We start from the raw sequence: 26,052 nt of genomic DNA on the forward strand, positions 1-26,052 counted from the left end.
CAGCGATTCCTCTTTGTGTCCTTTGTTCACCTCTGGAATGATGGCATTCCATGAAAAATGGGGCAGAAAGGGGTAAATATCCCACTGTGAGTGCTCCCCCTGATGCCTCAGGTTTTGGCTTTTCTATTTTTCAGGTTCTGTGCTGCTTTAGTGTGTGGGTCTGAGCTTCATATTATGGGATGGTGAGCTCTGTGCACAGAGCAGGGAGACAAAACAATTCCTGCTCCAGCTGGGCACCAAGGACAAATGATCCAAATCTCAGCCCAAGAGCACAAACAGTGTGGACTAAAGAGAGAAAAACAAGGATGGGACTGGATGGGCTAAAGCTGGAATGGGACAATGAGCTCCAATGTGCAAATGGAGCAGAACTGATCCAATCGAGAGACCCCGTGACTGGGTGTGCATTTTGTGACCATTTTGGGTTCACCTTGGGTGCAGCCCTGGCCAGGCCCAAGGTGATCCATTGAGGCCTTTTAATAAATCCCTCCTTTACTCCTTAGCTCTGTCCAGACTCTGTTCCATCCTTTAGCTCCTCCAGCCTCTGTTCCATCCTTTAGCTCCTCCAGCCTCTGTTCCAGCCCAGCCTTCCCAGCTGTCTGTCCCCATCTCCACCCACCCATCCCCGAAGCAGAACAACGCCTCAAGGAAGAGCTGAAACACCTGAAGAAACACCAAGACCTACCTGAAGATGAAGATGAAGAGCATGAGCAGCATGCAGAAGGTGGCCACGTTGTCCATGGTCTTCATGAGCACCACGAGCTGGCGGCGCAGGGCGGGCATGAAGCGCACCAGCTTCAGCACGCGGAGCAGCCGGAACGTCCTGAGCACGGACAGGCCCCCGTCCGACTGCCCAATGATCTCCCAGACACTGCAGGGACACGGGCACACGGCTGGCACCAGCAGTTCTGCTGATCCCCCCAGGAATCTCCCCTTTTCCTGCTCCTTTCCTGCTCCTGGAAGCAGCTTCGCTCCCCAGTGGTGCTGTCGCGCCTCTGCTGGCACGGCTCGTCTGCTTTACAGCTGGTTTTGGGGTCAATTCCCCAAAATTTCTCCTAAATTCCATTTTTTCCCTGAGGTTCTCCATGTCTGCACCACTACAATAATGTGGATCACAATTTTGTCCCAGGAATGTCCATTCCTGTGATACAGGAATACCGGCCCAGCTCTATTCATTAGAACAAAGCATTTTAATTCCAGCATCTCTTAAGGGAATTAGGGAAACAAAAAACCACTTCAAGTCAGTAGGATCAATAGTTTTTATGTCTCCTGAGGTATTTACCTCCCTTTAGAACACCCAGAGGGATTTTTGGGGGGGTTGGTTTGATCAGAGCACGGAATGACCTTTGTCAGAACCTTGAACCTTGTCTGGATCAAAGGGATGGATGTGCCAAGGCCACTCTCCTGCTTCACATCTCCCTGTCCCTGGAATTCTTTGCCCCAAATTACTGAGGGGTGATCAGTAGGGATCCCAGCACTGGGGTGTGGCTGGGACAGTGTCCCCTGGGGAGCACAGCAGAGCAGGGGCCTCCCTTCCCCTCCTGCTTGCCCAATTCCAGCCTGGCTGGGGTCATTTGGGAGAGGGAGGGCACTGCTGGGCTGTGGACACTTCCAGCGCCCCTTTCCCAGGACCAGCCACGCTGCACTTGAGTGGAAAATCCACCCCAGTGCCAGATGTGTGGCATAAATAGATTTTCCTCTCCATCTGCCAGGTTGATTTACTTTGGACAGCCTTCCTAAGGACAGGAATCCAAAAGTCCAGCACAACTACAGCACATCCCAAGCCTGGATTAACACATGGAATAGCAGAACCACCAGGTTGGAAGAGGCTTTGAAGATCGTGGAGTCCTACCCAGCCCCAACACCTCCTCCCCAACTAAACCATGGCACTGAGTGCCCCATCCAATCCTTTCATAAACACATCCAGGGATGGTGACTCCACCACCTCCCTGCACACAGTTCCAGTGCCCAACCCCTCTTCCAGTAAAAAACCTTTTCCTAACACCCGACCTGAATCTCCCCTGCCATCCCTGATCCCCAGCCCAGCAGAAAAGTGGGGGGAGCACCTGATGACCACGATGATCCCATCAAAGATGTTGTAGGGGTTCTTGATGTAGCCAAAGATGCCAAAGGCCAGGAGCTTGAGGAGCATCTCCAGGGCAAACATGCTGGTGAAGACGATGTTGCTGATCTCCAGGGCGTTGGTCAGCTCGTCTGGCTGCGGGCAGAAAAGCAGAGAAAATGGGAAAGGCTGGCATGTCCCTCCTGCTGGGATCTGTGCTCCTTCTGGAAAGCCATGGAGGACAAAGAAATGTCTGAGGGAACAGCAGATAAACCTCCTGGAGTTCCCTGTGAGTTTTGCTCACAGGATCCCAGCCCAGCTCTGGAGCAGCTGGAGAACAGCTGTGCCCAACCCAAAATAATTCAAGCTGAGCAAAGGAGAGGGTTTGCTCACTGTTCCAAGCTGGAATTATCCAGGCTGGAATCTGCCTGGATTCACATGGATCACTCTGCTTTTACTGCACTGACTCAAGCAGAACTTTATGGGTGCTGTTGTACAGGAATACAGGATATCCCTGTATGTGATTTAGGAATATCAGCTCTATCCATTAAAACAAAGCATTTTTTCTTCCAGACATCTCCAAAGAGCATTAGGGGAAAAAAATATACCTAAAGTCAGTGGGATCACTAGTTTAATGATTTTTGAGGTACTTACCTCCCTTTGGGAATTGCCCCAAAACCCCCAGAAGGTCTTTCCTAAACCCAGCAGATTTTAAGTGCCAGCAGCGTGGCCCTGAGTGCCAGGACTGCACTCAGGATCTCTGAGTTTCTCTGGGTGTCCAACATTTTAATGGAGCTGAAAGCCAAGATTTTCCCATGCCCCTCTTCTATCCCAGCACCACATTCCCTGGGGCTTCCAGACATTCCATTCCTTTCCTGGGAAGTGCAGCAAAGCCTGCCCAGCCCCCAGAAAAATGGGAAAAGGTGGGATTGATCTGCTCCCTCCCTGGAGCTGCTCCTCCCAACAGCACCTGGGCTCTGCAATGAGCATTTCTAGTTCCAGGCCTGCTCCTTTGTGAGACAAAATGAGTCTTTTTCATTTCCTTTTCCTCAGTGCAATAACATTGTCTGGGAAAAAGTGTGATTTTCATATCTGACTCATCTCCTGGACTGATAATAATTTCCTTTATTCCCCTTCCCTCGTTAGGGGGGGTAAAAATCGGCTGGTTTGGGGGGATGGTGTTGCACTACTCGAGGCTCTGTAACACATCCACACTCAGCAAATCCAACCCTGGCAGTGGAAGGAGAGGGTGAAAGGGTTAACTGGGATTTGGGACGAGCCCACACATCCCCTCCAGCCCGTGGGCTGCTAATGAGCCATCATTCACTGCTAAATTACTCCCTGCAATCGTCTGTCTGCTGCTCAACCATTTATCCAGGGGGAGAGCACTCCCAGCTCCAGGTTCTAATCCATAAACTCGGATTGCCATGGGATACCGGGGAAGGGCTGGGAAATTTGCAGTTCTTTCCCTGAGCAGCAGGGCCCCGTTCCCTCACATCAGGCACAGCTCATCCATCCTCTTCCTTTCCCTCACAATGCCAAAACTACCTGGTGTCGTGGCTTGGGATTTAAAAATTCAAAATGAAATAAAAGTTTTAAAAATCTCAAATCAGCGAACCGAAGCCATGACACAAAATTAGTATTTCCACCCAGTTTTGAACTGAAACCACCACACCTGGGGAGAGGCAAAAAACCCAACCCTCATCAGAGGCTGGGGCTGCTCTGGGATGGAATTTAACCAGCTCTCCACAGAGACTGATCCTAAAATATCCCTGCAGGCTCCCAGGCTGTCCTGTGGGGACAGGACACGGTGCTGGCACTGTCCCCAGCTCTCTGTCAGGACTTGGCACGTTCAGGGTGCCCCAGGCAGGGCTGGAGAGGGAATTCTTGACAAGGAGCAAAAGAACTCATTAAAGTCTGGTGTCCCTGCAGGCACAGCTCCTGGAGCAGGGTGGGGGTGGCAGGCTGAGGTTGGGACATGAATGACAATTGTCAGCAAGGGATCACATGGAATCCCAGGATCTCTGAGGTGGGAAGAGACCTCCAGGACCATCCAGTCCAGGCTGGGCCTGATCCCCACCTTGTCCCCAGCCCAGAGCCCTGAGTGCCACCTCCAGGAATTCCTGGGACACCTCCAAGGATGGGCACTCCAAACTTCCCTGGGCAGTTCCCGTGCCTGACCAGCCTTTCCATGGAGAAATTCCTCCTGATGTCCAACCTGAGCCTCCCCTGGCACAGCCTGAGGCCATTTCCTCTCTTCCTGCTGCCGATGGTCTGGGAGAAGAAGCCACCACCATTCCTGACAGGAATCTGCAGCTTGCTGGGGTTGTTCTGTTTTCCCTGCTGTTCCCTTTTCCTGGGAAGCCTGGAAAACCTGCCCACTGCCATTCCCAGAACCTCATCCTCTCCCAGGAGCAGCAGCCTCCTGCACTGAAGGCAAAAGTAGTGAGGGGTTCTCCAAATTCCCCTGGCTGCTGCCAAGAGTTCCAATTTTATCATGAGAACTGGGCTTCCTGGTGGCCACTGCAAAATCCCCAGTCCTGGAACGATGTGGATACAGAAGCACAGAATGGCTCAGGTTGGAAAATACCTCAAAGATCATCAAGTGCATCACGATAAGACAATCTCAGAGTCATCACCAAAAAAAGTCGGCGTCGAGTCTGAAAAGCTGAACACTCCAAACACCCAGAAGCAAACAGAAGGAATTTGTGCATTGTTACTCTCTAAAATCCCAAGGCAAACCCAAGATTCTCCTGCGGAGCACTGAGCCAATCCTGAATTTATTTCCCAGTTTCCTTTGACAATTTGTGCCCTTTTTGCTTTGCCTCCAGCAAAAGGACTTTTGCTTGCTGTTGAAGTCCGGGAGAAAATCTGCAGTGATCTGTCAGGGAGGGGAGAGAGGCCACGAGGGACAGGGACAGCAGAGGACAAGGAGGTGGCCTGGAACGTCAGCAGCTGCGCCCAGGAGCTGACCCAGCAGATTGGAGCACGGCAGGACGCCTGGGAGAGGTTGACAGACGGCTGACACTGCAAAACCTCACCTCAGGGATCCTCATTATCCTTTTGGGATGGTGTCTGGAGGCAGGCAGCCCTGATGTGATGACAGGGCCAGCTGTGAGCAGGGATGTTGGAGCGGGATCCTGCCGGGACACCGGGCAGGACCCGCCGGGCACCGACAAGGACGGATGGCCCTGAACGGCCGCCAAGCTCTGCTGGGAGCTTGGGGATTGCTGGAGAGGATGCTGAGGAGCAGATGAGCCAAACATCCACTGCTCCAGCCTGCCAGTGTAATTATCTTCCCCTGACACCAACGGGAGCCTGGGAAACGGGGATATTTTTATGCCTTCTGAAATGGTTTATTGCTCGCAGCGCAAATTTCCCGCTCGCTGACGAGCGCGGATCCACGAGGAGGGTCAAGGAAGGGACACTCAAGATGGATTTGGCCATTCCCCTGCAGTCAGCCACTAGGAGCCACTGTTGATTTTGTCCGAATTAAAGCCAGTCCCAGAGCAGGAATTTTTCCAGGAGTCTTTTTCTCCGGGTGAAAGGAATCGTTGATTTACTGAAACCAAAGCCTTTCGTGGCGAGGATTATTTTCACCCAACTTTCTGGCTGGGAGAAAACGAAATTGCAACAACACTTTCAAATTGCTGCAATGTCTCGTCTTGACCTGCTCAGAGCTGGAAACTTCAGGCTTTTGGCTCGAGCAGTGGTTCTGCCACGAGATGCAGCTCGGGCTGGGATGTGTAACAAAGCTTGGCAGCAAAATGAGGCACTTCCAGGAGAGTTGGTCTAAAGTGGAGGTTTTTGCTTTTTGCTAATTTTTTTCGAAGCCTCCACAACTCTGGCAGGGAAAATATCTGCCCTCCATTGGGCTCCAAGCTGCAGAAGGAAAAAATTCCTTTTCCAAACACAAAGAGGGTGAGCACGACCCTCCCAGCAGCTTTGGGGATCTCCTCATCTGCTGCTGCTGCAATTACTGACCTTTACATCAGTCCAGGACTCCAGGGCCAAAAGGTGACCAGGTGGAGTTGCAGGAGGATCCAGAATGCTCAGGAATCCCCAGAATGTGGGAGAAGATTGGCAGTGCTGGCCTGAGGATCCCCCAGGCTGGATGTGGAGGCTGGAATGGGAATTGTTGGGCTGGAAACTCACCAAAAACCAGCACAGAATGGTTTAACCCCAAATCCCATTGGCGCATCCCAGGGAAGGCTCAAAAAAGTTCAGATTTGAGTCTAAACTTTAGAATTTCAGATTTAAAACGTCCTTGGGGTGCAGGATTAAATTTCCCACTATTCAAGGGAAGGGCAGGAACTGTGTGGGATCAGTTTGGGAGATTTCAGCATCCTTGAGTTTAAATCTGACTGCAGGCACAACACACCCCCTCCCTCTCTGCCCGTTTTCAAGGCCATTTTTATGCTGCAGAATATTCCAGCGATTCCAAACTCTGCTTTTATTAGGGACAAACCTCAAACAGTTCATTCCAAGTTCAGATAAACAGGCCAAAAAAAAAAACCACCAAAAAACCCAAAATCCTTTCCTAAATAGTTTAGGTCTGAAAACCTCGGGAGCTGAGAATCTGCCACTGGTGGTTTTAGCAAGGAGCCCAGAGCCTTCCTGGAAGCACGGAATCCAATAAAAGACAAACCCATCCTGGCCCAATTACCGAGGGCTCCTCCAAGCAGACAATGAAGGGTGGAATTTGCAGCCTCGGATTCTCTTTGTGCACCTGAATTCCTGCAGCTCTCCAAGGACTGGGATCTCTTTGTGCCTCTTTCTCCTCTCTGTGCTCACCTTCTCCCTCATCTCCTCTGATTGCTGCATCCACCAGCTGCTACTTTACATAATTTAGGCTCGGTCCCAGCAGGACAACCCAACACCTTTCTGCTCTGAAACGCAGAAATAATCACACCTGCATCCCTGGCAGAGGAGAAAAGGGCTCTTCCACACCACCTCCTTCCTGCTGAACGACCAGGGAAGGTTCCAGAGTTAAAAACGTTCTTTTTCTTCAGAAACCCCCCTCCAAGGCAGCTCAGCTTTTCCTGAGCTGGGAGATCTGAGAGTGGCAGAGCCCCGAGGAGCAGTAAACAAACCCAGAACATTGAGTCTCATAAACATCCTTTGCACTTGGGTTGTTTTTGCTCCTAGTCCCGAGCCTAAAGCTGTCAATGGGACTCGCAGCTCTTGTTTATGTTGGCTTTTCTGCTTCAGATGTTGCATTCAGCCCACAGAGCCTCCGACCAGGCACAATAATGATCTGTCAATCCCTGCCTGGCTCCGGGGCGCTCCTGTTTCCTCCCCTCCCCTCATTTTTGGGCCATTATAATTCTCCAATTACCAGGTTTCCCACTGCACAGAGTTCTCCTGTCTGCAGCCCCGTGCCAGGGAATTAAAACCCACAGAGGATGCAGAGAGAGGAGAAGGAGCTCAGGGACTTTGTGGAGCACTCAGTCCCACCTAGGGGCACCTTCCACCATCCCAGGGTGCTCCAAACCCTGTCCAGCCTGGCCTGGGACACTTCCAGGGATCCACAGCTTCTCTGGGAACCTGTGCCAGGCTTCCCCCCCCCTGCCAGGGAGGAATCTGAACGTTCCCAGGAGAGGAGAGAGGGGAGGAGGGGTCTGTGCCATCTCTGGGTGCTCAGTTCCAGCAGGGCCAGGCTGCTGGGTTTATTTCCAGCTGTGTCATTCCCTGCCTCTGGAGCAGCCTGGGCCAAGAGCTCCTTTCCCAGGGACTTCCAGGAGGCACAGCTGTCAGGGGGTGGAAGTGACACCCCAGAGAAGATGAAGGCTCCGCTTTGACCTTTATTTTCCTCTCCTTCTTTGCTTGTCAGAGATCAAACTGAGCCATGCTGGTATTTCTGAGGCAGGTAAACAAGCCAGCAAAGCAAACAAGCAGAACCCCCCGAGCAATTGCAGACCTGGCTGCTTCCTCCCCTGCTTTCCCTGCCTTTCAAAAATCAAACCCAAAAAACCCCAGGAATAGCACAAGTGGGCTTTTCAACTCCTGCATCTGAAAATATCTCCTGTGTAAATCTTTATTTACTACAAGATTGGACCCTTCATGTCTGAAAATCAACTTCAAACTGGTTTAGTCCATCAAGACCACAGGAATTGCCTTCCTTTATGGGATAAAACTTCCTAAAAAAAAAAAAAAAAAAAAAAGGGGGTTGGGTGGTGTTTTCCCAGGCTCATGAGCACAGTTCAAAGTTATTTCTGCTCTCTGGCCTTGGAAAGGGATCAGGGACTTGAACCAGGATATCCCAGCCCTAGAAACTGAGAGATTTTGCTATTTTGGGGTGCCACTGCCCCAAATTTAACAGCCAGACACAACCACAGCCTCTCAGAAGCACAAGTCCTACTGGAGAAGGGGTTCTCTGTTATTAAAGCCTCTCCTAGAAGTTGTGGCTTTAAGGAGTTTGTGCTCTCCAAAAAAAAAAAAGTGTCACTGAGAGATTTCCAAATGGGCTCTGCTTCAAAGGAGGCTGGAAACAGAGGCAAAAAGAGATCTCCTCCTTGTGCCTGCTGATGGATGTTCCCTCTCTGGGTTTGGAATGAAAAATGGGGAATTTATTCCCTCAGTCACCTCCACTCTCAGGTTTTATGCCTCCCTCTAAATGGGATCCTTCATGTGGAGCGATAACAATTTAATTGAAGATAACTGATGGTAATTTTTCCTCCTTTCAATTGACCTGCTTGATCTCCTAATGCTCTGCAGAGCTCCTTTTAACTCTCTGCTCCATGGTTAATGATTCCATACCCAGATGCAAAACTCTGCTCCCTCCTGGAGCTGCCAGAGGGACACTGGGGGTGGGGGAAGCACCAAAACCCAAACCCAGCAGAGTTCAGCTTCTCCTGCAGGGACCACATCCCAAACTCAGCCACCCCCCAGGGTTTTTGTGCCAGCCCCTCAAGTTCAGGTTTGGATATTGGGAAGGAATTGTTCCCTATGGCACAGATTCCCAGAGAGGCTGTGGGTCCCTGGCAGTGTCCAAGGCCAGGCTGGACAGGGCTTGGAGCAGCCTGGGATGGTGGAAGGTGACCCTGGGGGTGGCTTTAGGGTTTTTCCCAACCCAACCCATGCCAGGGTTCTCTGTCTCCAGGCTGGGAGTGTTTTCTCTCCAGAAGAACCCCCGGGTGCCACATTTCCCTGTCCTGCAAGAAGAGCCACAGAGCAGAGTTTGTTCTCTGGGATAATCAACTTCCCTCAGAAGCTTCCCTGGCAGCAGATCCCACGTGGCAGAGCATATTTGCAGTATTACTTTCCCATTTCTCAGTTTCATTCAGCAAAATGCAATTTCATTTCCAGTGACACAAATGCCAAGCAGGATTAGATCAAGTGCTGCCTGCTGCAGCCTCTGGAGGACGGGACCAGGGCAATCTGAAATGTTATCAGCAGAGCAGTTTGGGCAAGCAGGGCAATCAGCTGGGTTATATCTGGCTGGAGGATCACTTGCAGCGACAGATGGCTCAAAAGTAAGCCTCAAAATGAGACAAACCCACCCAAACCCTGTGAAACAATGGCCCAAAGCAGGCCAGCAGTGCTCAGGTTCAGTTATTAAAGGAGAAGTCACAGCAGGAAGGAGCCAGCTCTCCAGAAAAGCAGGGAATGGCTCCAGCAGAGCCCCAGGAGCAGCTGGACTCTGCACACTGGTGCCACTGTCAGGAAAAATAGGGAAAATGGGAATGTGGCTGTGCTGAGGCCAGGGAATGTCTCCTGTGCTGGGTGCAGGGATCATCCTCAGGAGAGGAGATGTTCTGGCCTCTTCCCAACACCCCAGAACCTGTCACTGGAGCCTCTTCCCTGGAAACAGGAGCAGGTTTCTCCCTGCTGCCATCCCACCCTGCATGGCCTTGGCTCCTTTAAAAGCCTCTGGCCAAAATCCAGGGAATTCATCCAGCCTGAATCATTCCCATCCATATGCTGAGCAGCACCAGTGGATCTGCTGGCCAGGACAGCTCAGAGCAGGGCCTGGCCTGACTCTCATCCAAGAAATTTGGCTTCTCCCTCGCCATAAAAAAATTACATTCACACAAGGAGTTCTATCCTGCCCGCTGCAAAGCCGTTCTTGACCACGCTCTGTGCTGAAGTCAATAATTAATGGCCCCAAAATCATCAGCACAATGCCTGAAATCAGCTTTGTTTGGCTGGTTAGCCACAAAGAATTAATTTTTAAAATATAATGCAGCATTCCTACTGATTTATAGCCCTTTAAAACCTATATTAATAAATACAGCTTTATATTTAGGCTGAAGAGATTTCAAATGTGATTAATTCAAAAGAAGAACGAGGCTCTACCTTTTCCTTTTAGGTGTGAGCTGAGTCCTGGGACATGAAGAGCTGGAATATTTAGGACTGGGATACACACAAAACCCATGGAATATGCTACAGCCCCCTGAAGGCAAAAAAGGAGCAGCAGAGACCCAGCCTGAAGGAATCTGCACAGGAAATGAAGGTTAATTATGGATTTTTCTTGGGAAAACCCTCCAGCCACTCCCCACAGCTGCCCAAGAGGATCACAGGCGGCACCACAGGCACTGAAGGTGGCAGGACACGCACACAGAGAGAGCCAAGAACCATTTCCCAACTCTTTGATGACGCTTTAGCAACGATTCCATGATCTTTATCCAGCTCCTGGCTCCCTGCAACCCCAGGATCAAAGACCTTTGGGCTGTCATTAGCAGGCAAACCCAATAGAAGTTGTTTACTTGGGCCGAGTTAATGGCACTGGAAATATTTAATCAAAAAATGGACACACTCCCCCTATTACTGCCAAGATGATTCAGAAGGGGCCACTTAAATCTGGTTTGTCAAAGCCATTACTCATCCCCTGCTAATAGAGCTTTATGGAGAGTCCCTTTGAGAAATGCTCTTTGGTGATGCGCGGGCAGCGGGAGAGGAAACGCAGCAGGGGAGCAGGGCAGGGGCTGGGGAGGAAGGTGGGGATGTGCTCGGTCTGGGTTTCAAAAAAAACCCCTTGGTTTAGTCATCTGTGCAGCCCAGGAGAGGAGCTGGAGAGGCTGGAGGGGGAAATGAGTTCAAGGAGAGGGTGGTTCTTGAAAAAACCAGGAGCCAGCCGACCTCTGAGCGCCCAGGTGGGATGTGAAGAGATAAAAGGGGGAAGGTTGGGGGAGGTTTTAAAAGGTTCAAGGGTCTTGGAATAGAGGGAGGAAATGAAGATGTTGGAGGACAGCAGGAGAAAAGCTGGGGGTGTGTCTCATTTGGGCACAGAGAGCTCTTAATGGGTTTCGCTTTGGGGAACTGAGTCCAGGAATGGTTTGGGCTGAAGGGACCTCAAAGCTCATCCAGTGCCACCCCTGCCATGGCAGGGACACCTCCCACCATCCCAGGCTGCTCCAAACCCTGTCCAACCTGGCCTTGGACACTTCCACAGCTTCTCTGGGAAATCACACAGCTTCCCACCCTCACAGGGAGGAATTCCTTCCCAACATTCCATCTGTCCCTGCCCTCCTGTCAGTCCTGGCACTCCAGGCCCTTGTAAAAGATCTCTCTGCACCTTTCTTGCAGGTTCCTTTCAGGCACTGGAAGGCCACAATTCACTGACCCCAAATCCTCTTCTCCAGGCTGAACAATCCCAATTCCAGCTAATCCCAATTAACCAGGGCTGTTCACCTCCTCAGTGCCAGGAAACCTCTGAGCACCCTGACATGGCCACCCTTGATCCTGCCCCAGAGCCTGGGGAGGGACCAGCTGAGCTGAGCTCTATTTCTTGTGATTTTTGTGACACTGGATCAAAAAGATCCCTTGGGATCTCAGGATACCCTAGGGTGGGTAACTCACCTTTTCCACAGGCTGATGAAGTTCAGGGACATCCAGTGGGGACAGCACAGCTGGAGGAACCTCCAACCCTTTTATGTCCCACGACTGGACTGCCCCAAGTTTGATTCAGCTTCCCAAAGAGAGAAATTCTCCCAAACTCCTGAAGATCCCAATGTTTAACGGCACAGAAATGATCATCTCAGGTTTGACACAGCTTCCCAAAGAGAGAAATGCTGAAGATCCCAATGTTTAACAGCACAGAAATGATCCCCTCCAAAGCCACATCTGGAGCCCAGGCAGCAGCTCCTCCCTGCTCACATCAAACACGGAGCCAGGAGAACAACTCCAGGGGAAATCCACCTTTCCTCCCCTCCAGCAATCCTCCTGAGCTCCTTTTTGTCTGGGAGAGCCCAAAGCTGTGAGAGCCCGGGGTGCTGCAGCCCTCAGCCAAAGGAGGCAGATGTTTAAAAATAAACAAACATAAAAAATTAAATAAAAATAAAATAAAGATTAAAAAACAACAATAAAAATAAAATAAAGAATAAAAAAAAAAACCCAACAACAAGCACTGACATCCCTCCTGCTCCCTGAGATGAGAGGAGCTTGTTCTGCTGAGGCAGGGAAGAGAGGAATTCCAAGGAAAAGGGAAGGACATGTGGGGTCAGGAAGGAATTCCAAGGATACCAGAGGTCAGGGAGGAACTCCAAGGACAGCAGAGGTCAGGGAGGAATTCCAAGGACAGCAGAGGTCAGGGAGGAGTTCCAGGGCAGAGCAGCCCTGCAGCACAGTGGGATCACCTGGAGCCTGCAGTGAGTGAAAGGCTGGAGTTTCCAAGTGGGAGCAAAAAGCAGCAGGAGAGCCCAGTGAGCCCTGCTGCCATCACCTGCTTCTATCCCATCCTTCTATCCAGGCCCAGGGTTTGCAGCTGGCAGAATTTCAGAGTCTGGAGATGGCCCAGTGCTCCCCCATTTTCATCTTCTTGACAAAAAAAACCCTCCAGTGAAATGAAATTCTATGAAACCACCACCAATACTCACAGAAATCACCGTGCTGACTTTGCACCGTGCTTCTCCTGCCATATTTATTCCTAACATTGGGGAAAGGCCTGGAAAACAGAACTTCAAACAGAGGAGGTGACTTTCCATGGGATTTTTCTGATTCCTTTTGCAGGACTGATGCCTCATCCCCAAGGCTGCCCTGGATTTCAGTGTGGCTTTATTGTTATGGGAACAAAATGATACAGGAAAAAATAAAAAATCAGCGGCTCTAATTCGATATAATGACATAAAATCACTGCTAAAATAATGAAATTCAGCTGGATTAGCCCCAATAACAGCAGCACTAATTAAAATTATTGCAGTTCCCCATTACTGGGAGGTTGGTGAGCACCTGAGGCTCTCCCAGGGCAGGAGTGGGTGAGTTTGGTTTTGGGGGTTGTCAGTTCAGCCTTGGTGAGCTGAGCAAAGGGGGCTGTTAAGGAACACTAATTACCCACCACTAATTACAGCAGCAATAACAACACCTCTCCAGCCAGCCCTGCACGTCCAGCAGGCAGGGACAGCTCTGACCAACAAACAAAGCAGGATTTGATTTCCCTGCATTCCCCATCCCTGGCAGGTCCAAGGCCTGGAGCAGCCTGGGCTGGTGGAAGGTCCCTGCCCGTGGAACAAAATCCCTTTCAAGGTCCCTTCAACCCAAACCCTTCTGGGATTATTTCTTTTGCAATTTTCTCTCTTCCATGCCCCAATCAAGTTTCTTTTTCCTGGTTTTCCCAGCCCTGCTGTGGCTCTGAGTGGAGCAGGAAGAGCCACGAGGAGCAGACACAGCACCAGAGCTGCTCCAAAGCCCTGCTGAGCCCAGACCCCACCAGGCTCCACCTCCTGCTCCCAGGAAAAAGCCAAACCCATCCAAATCCTCCAGGCAGGGATGGAACAGGCGAGACCAGGTTGAATCTGAGAGTGGGAGTGAGAGAATTCAGCTTGCAGCTCCTGCCTGGTGGCTTTGATAAACTCCTAAAGCTCCACCACCAACCACCCCTGTGCAAACCCCGAGCCCCCGAGGAAGCCACGAGCTCCCAAAACCTCCTGCCCTGATGGAAATCCTCCTGGTGGGCTCCCAAAGCAGGCAGAGCACGCTGAAAGCTGCCAGATGATTTTATCTGTGGCATCCACAGCGGATCTCAAGCAATTATTTGCTGGAGGAGGTGGCGAGTGTTTCCATGGCGATGAGCTGGCATTGCCTTGGTGACCACGGGTGCTGCTGGTGCTGCTGAAGCACCCTGACCTCTGCACAGCTGAGCACAGCACGGAATTTCCTCCTTCCCTGCCTCATGGTGGCTTTTATCAGAGCTCAGCCCCAGGCAGGAGTTGCCTCAGGTGGTTGTGCAGAGCCAGGGAAGCATCCTCAGCTCGTGGCACCAACCCTGAATTCACCTGTCCCTCAGCCCCAGCTCCAACCCTGCCTGCTCCTGAGCCTCAATCCATCCAGAAATGAAAACACCTAGAAAATGAAGCAGAGGAGAGCCAGCACTTCATTAGCCCAGACATCAAAAGCAAATGAATCTATCAGCGTTTAAAGCCTTGAAGAGAGGTCACGCTGAGAGACAGCTGTGTTAGCAAGGTGCAGGAGGGGCTGGCACATCAAAAAGCAGCTTTGCAGTCTCCTCCCAGGTGAGGAGTTCATCCAGATTGCTGTGGGAGAGCCAGAGCTGGCTCTGTCTCCCTCCAAACCACCTCCAGATAAAGTTTGTGTAGGCACCAAAGCCTCGTCCTGAGCTCCCGTGGCAGGGAATTGTTGCAGCTCTGCCTCTGAGGGCTCCCACTGCCTCCTCTCCCAGCTTTCCTGGCTGGACCATTCCTGCCCCAAAACCTGATCCCACTGAAGCATTCCTCCAGTTCCTTTCCAAGCCCTGCTCTCCACACCCCCAAAGTGGTTTCCATGGAGGTGTAAAAACACCCCAGAGGCACCTTTGGGGTGCAGGGCAGGAGTTTGGGAGAGCAGCAAAGGCTGGGAGAGAGGAGTGAGGAGGGAGCTGGGGCCCTGCTGCCCCTGAGCTGCAGGGAACAGGCTCCAGGCTGGCTCCCAAAACAGAATTATGGAATTATGGGATGTCCAGCCCTGCACAGACCCCCCCCCAGCACCCCCACCCTGGGCATGCCTGGAGTGGTGCCCAAACCCTCCTGGAGCTCTGGCAGCCTCGGGGCTGTGCCCATTCCCTGGGGGGCCTGGGCAGTGCCAGCACCCTCTGGGGAGGAACCTTTCCCTAAAATCCAGCCTGACCCTCCCTGGCACAGCTCCAGCCCTTCCCTGCTCCCAGGAGCTGCAGATCCTGAGGAGTTTCCCCTCAGCTCCTCCTCTCCAGGCTGAGGCACAGAAAAGCCCAGGGACACGGCCAAAACTTCACATCCTGTTGACACAACTCCCTGGAGGCACCCAGAGCCCAAAGCTGAGTGCAGTGACCCTAGAGACTCACAGCCACACGTTCTAACAAGTCCTGCTACTCCAAGCACGCCATTCCCCAGCAGATTTGATACTTTCCAGGCCAAATTCCTTGCTTAAAAAAAAAAAAAAGTCAGGAGCTATTTTGTCTCCTTTCAGCAAACCTCCCTTAAAATCTCCCAGCCAGGACTTCACACTTCAGGGACAGGAGTGGGGAAGCACAAAGGGACAGTGCCAGCGTGGCAGGGGACACTGGGGGACAGGCAGAGCATCCCTGCTTTCAGCCCCAGGAATTGGGACATCTGGAGAACACAGCAGAAATGTTCTGGAGCATCCTGTGCCTCCTGGTGAGTGCTCACCCCTGGGATTTGAGCATATGGCTGCTGCAAGCCTGCCCAGTGCCACTCTGGTGTTTTAACCATCAAACCAGTCCCCCAGGCTCCCCAGCCTGCATTTCCCCTCCCCATCAAACAAGGGCAAGGAATTCAATTTGGGGTTTCAAGAGTTCCCAGCTAAGATACACAATTAGAGAAATATTCACTGCAGAGGATGATAAATGACCCTGGGCTGGAGAACCTCAGCAAGGATCTGTTCTTCAGGCAGCTCTGATGACACAAAATCTTCTGCAGGGCTGTTTTACAAGCTTTCCCCCGAGCCCAAACTTGTTAACCTTCATTTCCCTGCCTGCTTGCAGAGGAGTGACAGCTGCAGCCAGAAATCCAGCACTCAGGTTTCCTGTCAGAGTTAAAAAATCAAACAGGGATGAAATCCTCTGCTGTTACACCCTGACGAGCAAGAAGGAGGGGAAGAAGGAGGAAAAAAAAAGAAAAAAGAAAAAAAAGGAGTGGGAGGAAATCCACAGCTTTGAAATAATGTCTGAAACACAAAAGGACTTGTGCAAGTCAGGTGGGAAACATGCACTGCATGGTTTCCTTCCCTCATTACCTGTCTGGAGTCTGAGCCTGCCTGTCCATCACCCTCTGCAGGTTCAGCTCAGCCTCTGGAGCAGGGAAAAGCTGTTCTGGGAAAGGAAGGAGCTGAGGAACATCCCCAGCCACCAAACTCTGCAGCCAGGGAGTGATTCCTGCTGCTCTGGGTGTCTGTGTGTGCTGGGAGCCTGGCAGGGATGTAAATCCCATCATTCCAGCCTGGAAAGGGGGGACACAGCCAGGGGGAGATGCAGAGAAATGGGAACAGCCTTTGGGTGTCCTTCAGAAGTGTTTGGAGGGTTCTGAGTTGTTCCCTGCACCACCTCTGGCTCTGGTGCTTCCAGAGGCACAAGCTGGGATTTCTGGCTGTGCCCACCCTGCAGCTCAGCCCCCCTGGCACACAGGGCACTGGGGGCTGGCAGCAGCACCAGCAGCACATCAGGAGCTCCTCCAGAGCCACCCGAGCTGCTGGTCTGAGCTCCTGGCAGCCTCCAGCAGCAGGAGGGCTCTGCAGCACGCCCAGGTCACTGTCAGGAGATAATTGCCCAGCAACCCACGCTGTTCTCTGGCCCAAAATCATCTCCACAAACGACTTTCAACTCTTTGTCCTCCCAGCAGCAGCCACAGGGACAAACGATGCCCTCAGGGTGGATGTTTTGCCCCTGAACCCTTCAGGAGTGAAAGGAAAATGCTGATTTCTCTCCCATCTCCTGCTCTCTCCCCAGTGCTCTCATTTATTCCCGTTTATTGATCGGGTTTGAGGCGGCTCAGAGCTGGGAAATTCCTGCCTGATGTGCCAGGGATTTGTGCCCCCGATGCCAGCTCTGCTCCAGGTGCAGTTCTGGGAGCTGGCAGCACCCCCTGGCCTCCCATCCCAAAGGAATGAACCAATCCATGTAGAGCCATGTCGAGAGACAGGGAATTACAGGATCCATCTGTCTGCAGCAAAGCCAATTCCCTCTGGAGGACATAAAATTAACTCCTTTTCCTTTCCTTTTCTTTTTGGGATGTTGTTTTCTCTGTTTTACTACAGTCACAACTTTCAGATCTGTGTGGGACAAGGACAGGGAGAGAGGAGCTGCTCATCTGGGCAGGGATCAGGCAGGAGAGAACACTCCTGGGAAAGTGCTCTCCTGGCCCATCCTCCCTGCTCTAAAAAAGCTTTGCCACTGATGCTCCGAGGGCTGTGCTCTGTGTTTTTCCCAAATTGGGAGTCAGGCTGTCTTTAGGGCTGTAAACCAGACAGTGCAAACAAAAATAGAGCTGGAAAAAGAATGTGAGCAGGGATGCCAAACCTCCCTCATTCCAAGAGTCTCGCTCCTCCAGCATCAGCTTTCCACCCCACTCCTAAAAAAGCATCCCCACCTGGAACACAAACCCCAGAAGGAGCTCACAAGGTGACATTTCCACTTCATTCATAATTCTGGGAGGTCTCACTGGCCCTGCTGAGAAGCTGAGGAGAATCCACGGCTGGGCTGTGGGGATGGAGCTGCTCAGGTGCCAGGGGGAGAGGCTGCATTGCCACCCTGAGCACCTTTCATCCTCACCTGCCTGCTCCTTCCATGCCTCCACAAGGTTTCTCTCAGTTTTCTGCTTTAGAGGTGCAAGGCTCTGCTCCCATTCCCAATTTTATCCTTCCCTGCAATAACTCAAAGTCACTAAAACTGGAAAAGACTTCCAAGGTCATCCACACACCACTAACCCACACCATGAAATGCCACAGCCACTGATTTTTCCAGCATTTCCAGGGATGGTGACCCCACCATCACTGCCCTGGGCAGCCCCTTCCAGTGTTTCACCAGGGAAGGTTAAATATTTCCTAAAAAACATTCCCACCTGGAAATATTTCCTAAAAACATTCCCACCTGGAAATATTTCCTAAAAACATTCCCACCTGGAAATATTTCCTAAAAACATTCCCACCTGACACATCTGCCTGGCACAGAGCACGTTGCAGTCCTGGTCTCAGGGAGCAAAAAGATCCCAGGAAACACAAGATGGGTGCAGAAACACCCTCAGCTCAGGGTGTTCCAGCAGTTCCATCCCTCCTGTGTCCACCCAAGCCACTCCTTGCTTCCCAAGGTGCCAAAACTTTCCTGCCTCAGCCTTTCACAATTCCCTCTCTGCTCTCCCTGCTTCTCCTGGAGGCTCCTGGGAGGATGGGAGCTGCTGGAGGGAGCTGGCAGGGGCACGGTGACATCTCTGGGGTCCCTGCTCACAGCTGGCACCAGCTGTGCCAGCTGTGATCAGGGGACTCGTCCTTTGTCACCGAGGTGCTGCCTGTGGAACCCAGATTTGCTCCTCTGCTCAAAGCCACCCTCAGCCTCCTCTCCCAAAGCCAGTCCCAGATGGAAAGCACGGATCTGGCTGGCAGCAGAAGGCCCAGACCCAACAAAAGCCCCTCTGAGGCTGTGGCAGCCCCTCCATGCCCTCTGCACGGTGCCAACCCTGCCTGGCATGGAGCTCATCAGAGCCACTGCCCCAGCACCAGGGACTGGCTGGGATTTCCACACATTCCTGATGGAATGCAGCTGCCAGGAGCACTCTGCTCTCCTGCAGGGGGCTGGATGCTGCTGGGTTTATTTTCCCTGCCAGCAGAAACTCAAACATCCCGGCTGCAGCCTCCAGCTGCCAGCCCCGTGCCACCCCGGGGCTCTGCAGTGGGGCTGTGTGGGGTCAGGGCACTGGGGATGGATCCAGATGGGGGAAAACACATCTGGGGGTCCTGTGGCACTGAGCACAGGCTTGCAGCAGGGAAAGCTGTCACTGTCACCTGCCTGTCACTGTCACCTGCCTGTCACTGTCACCTTCTATGCCAACCCCTCTGCAGAGAGAACAACTGATGGCACAATGAGGGGCAGCAAGCACTGGGAAAGGTGGCTGCAGTTCCACAGGGAGGCTGGGGGTGTTCCCGTGGCTGATGAGCACATCCAGAGGAAGCAAAGCCCCCCCTGCTCTGGCTGTGCCCCGGGTGTCTGCGCTGGGGGGAGCGATGAGCTCAGCCCTGCCCTGCTGAGGTGCTGCTCCTGCCTGCTCCAAGGCCCAGGGAGGGAAGGATCTCTGGGATCTCTTTCCCTTATATAGTAAAAAAAAATATCCCAAGAGAAGGAAAACAGAGCAGGGGAGGAGGGAGAGAATTTCTCCAATTCTCAAACTGGAGAAGAGGGGGAGAGAGGAGGCTCTGTGTGGAAGGCCGTGGTTTATCCATGACCACGAGCCAGCACACCTGGATTTTCCCTGCCTGCACTTCCTGCTGCCCTGCCTCTGATCCCTGATTCCCTCTGGGGTGGCAGTGACACCTTCCAGGTGGAAATCTCCACGTGGCAGCTGCTGCTGGCTCTGATCAGGGGGGATCCCCAGCCTGGTGCTGAGGGCAAGAGGGCCTGGATGTGCAATAAAACCATCTTGGGGAACAAAAGATGGAAAACATCCCTCTCTGCCCAAAGCTCCCCAGGAAAAGCCCTTCCCTGAGGTGGAGACACAGTGGAAAAAGCAGAATTTCCATCACTGCTGTGTTCTCCAGTGATGCAGCCAAGGCCTGGGGAGAGCTGAGCTCTCACTGCTGGGACCTTGAGAGGGAGCAGCGAAGGGAGAGCTCAGAGTGCAGCTGGCACAAAGCACAACCAAACCCAGCCCAAAGCACTCCTGAGTCTCACACCATTCCTACCCCAGCCCAAACACTCTGGGCTGAATTGTCACATTCCAGCCAGGCTGGAGGAATCACTTTTCCTCAAACCCTGCAAAACTCTGGAAGAGAGAAGAAGTTTTGCCAGCTGAAAGCGTGAGCCTCAGCTCAGGGTAGTATTTTATTGACTCACAACTCAAAAGGAATTTCAGCAATCTGCTTCAAACACTGCTGAAAAATCCTCACTGCTCTGCTTTCTGAGCAAGTGCTGAGCTTCCCATGCCAAACCCATTTTTCAAGCCAAAACTGACAAAGGCTAAACCAGGACGTCACCGCTGATCGCACAGAATGACTTTTACTCCAGAATAATGAAATGTTCTACCCCAAACCAACACCCCTCTCCCTCTGACAAGCCACGGACCACTGGGTGCACCTCAAGGTCAGCTCCTGCTCCAAAGGCAGCTGCTCCCAATGAAACATGCCACGGATGAGGGATCAGAAAAGCAATTAAAAGCTCTTTGAACAGCAATAGCTTGGAACAAATACTAATTTGTACTTCTCTGCTGAGGAGAGAATATAAAATAACGTTTCCAGTGCCATTTGATGTAAATGGAGCTTTTTATGTGGAATCATTACAAGTATCAACAGCTCCTTCAGTGAATTCTTCTGGGAAGCTGAGTGGGGGGCTCGTGGATCATTTCCCTCTGCAGGGGTAACAGCAGCAAACGAGGGGCTCTGTCCTTCTGGATAATCACAGAGCTGGGGATCCAGGCAGGCTGAAGGAGCAGCAATTATTTCCTCAGAGCACTCAGAGATGCTGGCTCTGGGGCAAAAAGGAATCAGTTTTCCACTTGGAACCGTCCTGGGATGGGATACCCATGCCAGGTACCCCAGCCCAGGAGCCCAGGGGTGGTGCCTTTGGAGTGCCCTGCTCAGTGCTGCAGTGCCATGGCACATCCTCAGATCTCTGGAGAGCTGTCAGCTGCAATGAATGCAGAACAAAACCCATCCAATGTTCTGAAATGGCCTGGGAGATTGATGCAAGGATTGCCTCCCTCTCTTTGTGCTTGGCTCTCCTTGTGCTGGGGATGGATGGATTAATGAATTAATAAATAAATAAATAAAATTAAATAAACACAGCACAGGAGTGGGGTGGGGGGAAGGAAAAACCCAGGGAGGATTCCACAGCAGGCAATGAACCTTTGAAATCCAAGCTGTGCTGCTGCTCATGAACAGCACCCTGGAGCCTCTGGGTTCCCAGCCGTGTCCCAGGTGGAGCTGGCTCTGAACCCTGAGGATGTCCTGGGCAGGATCTGACTGCTCCCAACGCCTGGAATGCCAAGGAAACACCTCCCACCAGCAGCTGCCCCGATCTCCTGCCACCAAGGGGCTGTGCTGCCCTGAGAAAAGCTCTGACAGCAGTTCTGGTGTCTCCTCACCTTCCCCAGGAGCTGTCACGGGACAGGATCCCGGGAGGGTTTGGAACAATGCTTTGGAATTTGTGTTAGGGAGAGATTCTGCCCTGGGCAGGCCCTGGCACAGTGCCCAGAGCAGCTGTGGCTGCCCCTGGATCCCTGGCAGTGCCCAAGGCCAGGCTGGACAGGGCTGGAGCAGCCTGGCACAGTGGGAGGTGTCCCTGCCATGGTGGGGAACAATGAGATGATGATGTTTCAAGTCCCTCCCAACCCAGACCTTTCCATGGTTCCATGACTCACCCAAGCCCCGTGCTCTAAAGGGGGTGGTGCCATTTAGCCAGGAGCAGCCAGGTGGGAATTTCACATTCCCATAAAAACACAGACCAAAGTGCTGAGGGGCCTTGGATGAGGCCAGGGCTCTCTGTGCTGGAGGCAGCACCCCAGGCTGTGGCAGTACAACCCCAGCTCCTCAGGGCTCTGCTCCTTCTGACAGGGACAGGGAATGGGATGGAGCTGTCCCACAGGAGGCTCAGGTTGGATTTCAGGGAAAGGTTCCTCCCCAGAGGGTGCTGGCACTGCCCAGGCCCCCCAGGGAATGGGCACAGCCCCGAGGCTGCCAGAGCTCCAGGAGGGTTTGGACACCACTCCAGGGATGCCCAGGGTGGGATTGATGGGGCTCTGGGCAGGGCTGGAGGGTCCCTGTGGGTCCCTCCTAACTCAGGATGCTCTCTGATTCCAAAATCAGGAGCCAGGAGGGTTCTGCCTCCAGCCTGGCACCTTCCAGCCAGGATTCCCTCCTCCAGCAGAGCTGGACAGTGATGCTCCACTGCCTCAAGAGGGCTCCGTGAGACTTCTCTGCAGAGCTGAGAGGAGGAACAGCAGGGCCAGCCAGCCCTGCTCCACCTCCCTCAGCACCCCTCACACAGAGCTGAGGCTTTGGCTCTGATCAGCAGCAATCAAAATCGATTTTCTCTGTCCATCTATCTGCAAAGCCACTGGGGACTACGGAGGAGTTGAAGGAAAAAAAAAGGCAAAAAACCATGAATAAATTTTATGGAAGGGATTGGGCATTTCCCTGTGGACAGTGAGGTTTGGGATGGGCTTCCCTGGGGTTGCTGCTCTGGTTTGTTTGCACTTTGATCCAACCAGACAATGGCCTAAAAAAGTGGTGAAAGTCAAGAGCAGAGGAGCTGCTGAAGCTGTTTCACTCTGCAGCAATGGTGGGAAGTGCTGGTGGGACAGGTTTCCTAGAGCAGCTGTGGATGCCCCATCCCTGGACAAGCTGGATAGGGAGCAGCCTGGGACATGGGAAGGTGCCCCTGCCCATGGCAAAGCGGATGAACTTTAAAATTCCAACCATTCCAGGATTCTGTGGTTGTGCTCTGCAGGGATCCAGCAGAGACCTAAGCACAGGCTCCCCTGGATTCCCTAAAAACTGCTCTTGGAGTGCCATGGAACAGCTTGGTGGGGAGCAAGGAAAACAGAGCTCCTAAATCCTTGGAACTTGGGGAATGGCCTCTGGATTTGGCAGGATGGAGAAGACAGCAACAACAACACCCACACCTGGTTACAGCCTGGAGAGACTCAGAACTTCCCACCTGGAATACTCTGGGGGCAGATGCTGTGATCCCACTGTTCTTCCTGGCAGGCTAAGGCCCCAAAGGAGCCATTCCCACCCCAACACCACGCTCTGGCTCCGGGGCACTTTGCCCAGACACCTCCTCCTGCTCCCCACACCAACCAGCCCCACCCCAGCCTTGCAGCCAATTCTCACACCAGGGGGGCTCCCAAATCCCCCCCACTTTGCCCACAGAAGCCACAGAGTTTCGTGCCAAAATCCAGAGAAGTTTCCTGTTGGATTTGGACAGTGCCTCAGCCCCTGGGACACGGCTGGGAGGAGAGGCCTCGGCTGAGGTGTCACCAAGCTGGGCTCTGACACTCCACGCCTCATTAGCCCAGTGTCCCAGGCACGTGGGAGAACTTTTCCAGGTTTCACTTCCATTTTCCTCCCTTTTTATTGGGCAGTGCCTGCGAGCAGAGCTGGCAGGAATCTGCCACTCCGCAGCCAAAAAGCTCCGGAATCTTTATTGCCATTGGCTTTGAGATGCCCTAAAGCCAAGTTTTTACAAGGTAAAATCCAATAAAAGCCAGCCAGCTACAGCTCTCCTTTGTTAGCAGCAAGGCTGTAATTATCCCAATTCGCTTTTATGGGACTGATTGGGGACACACTCCATGTGATCCTGGATTTTCTCCTGCTGCCTGCCTCAGGTTTTCCCCAAGCTCCCATCACGGCAACATCCAAGGGCTGACAAAGCTGTATGGCCTGACAAAAGAGTATCCATGCAGAAATGAGGGATGAATGGCCTATTCAGAAGCCACTGACAAGGTGTATTTCCCAATTTTAGAACTTCTTATGGAACAACGAAGCAGGATTCAACAGGGAGCTGACAGGGACAGCTCAATCTCTGCTGGATTTGGACACTCTGCTGTAATTCTGATTTGTCGCTGCACGGCTGAGGTTGTTTTAGCTGACTCCTGGTTTTTTATTTTGGAAAGAAAATAAGTCTCAGCCTAAAATAGGGGAGGTTAAAGCACAGGAGTGGAGAGAAAATGAAGTAGCAGCACTCTAGAGGGTTTTTTGTCATGGTCCTGAGCAGTGCTTAATCCTGGGAAATGATGGAGAAGGAGCTGCAGAGCCTCTCGCTTGTCCTGCCTTTGGGGGGATTATGCTGCTCTGCCTTTCCTCCTCATTCCCAAACAGACAGACCATGGAAGAGAGGAGGAGCAGCTTTAAAAATAACCCTGACCTGGTCGTGACCCTGCAGGAAGGTGTTGGGGAAGCACTGGATGCCTTTGATCCCAGAAAAACAGACCTGCCCTCGTTGAGATGCGTTTCCTGCACAGAGCTGACACGAGAAACTCCCCAGCACGCCTCAAGAAAACAGTGGAAAATCCCCAATTTTTCCAAGCAAGAAAAGCCCAGGAGAACAGAACTTTGCCAGGGTGGCCAAGGTGAGATGCTCTCCTGTCTCAGCTCCCTGTCCCATGGCACAGCCCCTCCAGCCCCAAGCTGTCCTCAGCTCCAGCTCTGCTTCCTACCATCCCAACCCTGAGAAGAACAGCACCATTCCTCCTCCCTCCCTCCAAAAACTTCAATAAAGTCCTACTCACACCCTGTGAGAGCAAATTAAAGGGTTTGGAGCCTTCAGGGACACCCTAATTTCTTTTTCTTTGTTGCTTTTAGTATTGCCTGATAGTTTAAGTCTTATTTGAAGGCTCAGATCAAAGAAGAAATTTCTGCCTGCACAACCGTCAGACCAAAGGTATTTCCACCACAAAAATTCCTACTTGTATGAATAATTCCCAGCCAACGAGCAGCCAGGCTCTGAGCAGACACATCCACCAGACACACTTCACCTCTGCACACCCCAGGTGTCCCACACCCCAAAGGCTTCTCCTGCTCCTCACGGGATCACCTTCAGCCCCATTTCCAACCACGAAAACCCTCGTTTCCTCCTGACACCCCTGCAGGAGCACCCAAACCCCAGACCCCAAACCCTGGGGGTCACCCACCTGCTCGTGGTACTCGATGCCCATGCTCAGGGTGTTGATGAGGATGGCGATCATGATCCCACGGTTGAAGTATTTGCTCTCCACGATCCTCTTGAGTTTGGTGCCGAACGCCTTCCAGAGCTTCACCACCTTGTTCCTCTCCTTGGCCTTCTTCTTCTTCCTCCTCCTCCTGCCCCGCTGCTGCTGGAGCTGGTCCCGGTGGTCCCCGTGGCGCAGGTCCTGCGTGAACTCGTAGACGCCGTTGCTGTCGGAGTCGCCGTTGCTGTCGGAGTCACTGAGGGCGAACTCGGGGTCATCCAGGAGGCTGGCACAGAAGGGACAGTCCTGCAGCTCGCAGCTCAGCCCGGGGCCACCAGCGCTGGGCAGAGCCCCGGCCGCGCTCAGCCCCGACAGCCGGCTGGGCGTCCGGCGGAGACCTGCGGGGCAAAGGGCACCGTGAGACACCGAGAGACACCAAGAGACACCATGGGACACCACTGAGAGCCACCATGGGACACCACTGAGAGCCACCATGGGACACCACTGAGAGACACCATGGGACACCACTGAGAGACACCACTGAGAGACACCATGGGACACCACTGAGAGACACCATTGAGAGACACCACTGAGAGACACCACTGGGAGCCACCACTGAGAGCCACCATGGGACACCACTGAGAGCCACCACTGAGAGCCACCACTGAGAGCCACCACTGAGAGACACCACTGAGAGACACCACTGAGAGACACCATGGGACACCACTGAGAGCCACCATGGGACACCACTGAGACACTGCTGAGAGCCACCAGACACTGAGAGCCACCATGGGACACCACTGAGACACTGCTGAGAGCCACCAGACACTGAGAGCCACCATGGAGAACCACCATGCACCAAGAGCTACCACGAGACACCAAGACACTGCTGAGAGCCACCAGACACTGAGAGCCACCACTGAGAGCCGTCATGCACCAAGAGCCACCACGAGACACTGCTGAGAGCCACCACTGAGAGCCACCAGACACTGAGAGCCACCACTGAGAATCACCATGCACTGAGAGCCACCATGAGACACTGCTGAGAGCCACCAGACACTGAGAGCCACCACTGAGAATCACCATGCACTGAGAGCCACCGTGAGACACTGCTGAGAGCCATCACGCACCATGAGACACTGCTGAGAGCCACCAAGAACCACCACTGAGAGCCACCATGGGCCACCAAGAGTCACCATGCACTGAGAGCCACCA

The 26,052-nt window shown here is 52.7% G+C and overlaps 1 protein-coding gene across 1 annotated transcript in view; it reads right to left on the reverse strand.

The window, feature by feature from the left end:
- Positions 1-26,052, reverse strand: part of CACNA1H (calcium voltage-gated channel subunit alpha1 H) — an 80,272-nt gene that overhangs the window by 50,041 nt on the left and 4,179 nt on the right. Inside the window, exons 2-4 of the mRNA XM_050980128.1 lie at positions 24,820-25,235; positions 2,064-2,215; positions 683-868 (exon numbers count right to left, since the gene is read on the reverse strand). Coding sequence (XP_050836085.1) covers positions 683-868; positions 2,064-2,215; positions 24,820-25,235 — 754 coding nt within the window. The remainder of the gene's footprint in view (positions 1-682; positions 869-2,063; positions 2,216-24,819; positions 25,236-26,052) is intronic.

Source organism: Serinus canaria, chromosome 14 (assembly GCF_022539315.1).
Source record: "Serinus canaria isolate serCan28SL12 chromosome 14, serCan2020, whole genome shotgun sequence".
In the NCBI taxonomy this organism is placed as follows: domain Eukaryota; kingdom Metazoa; phylum Chordata; class Aves; order Passeriformes; family Fringillidae; genus Serinus; species Serinus canaria.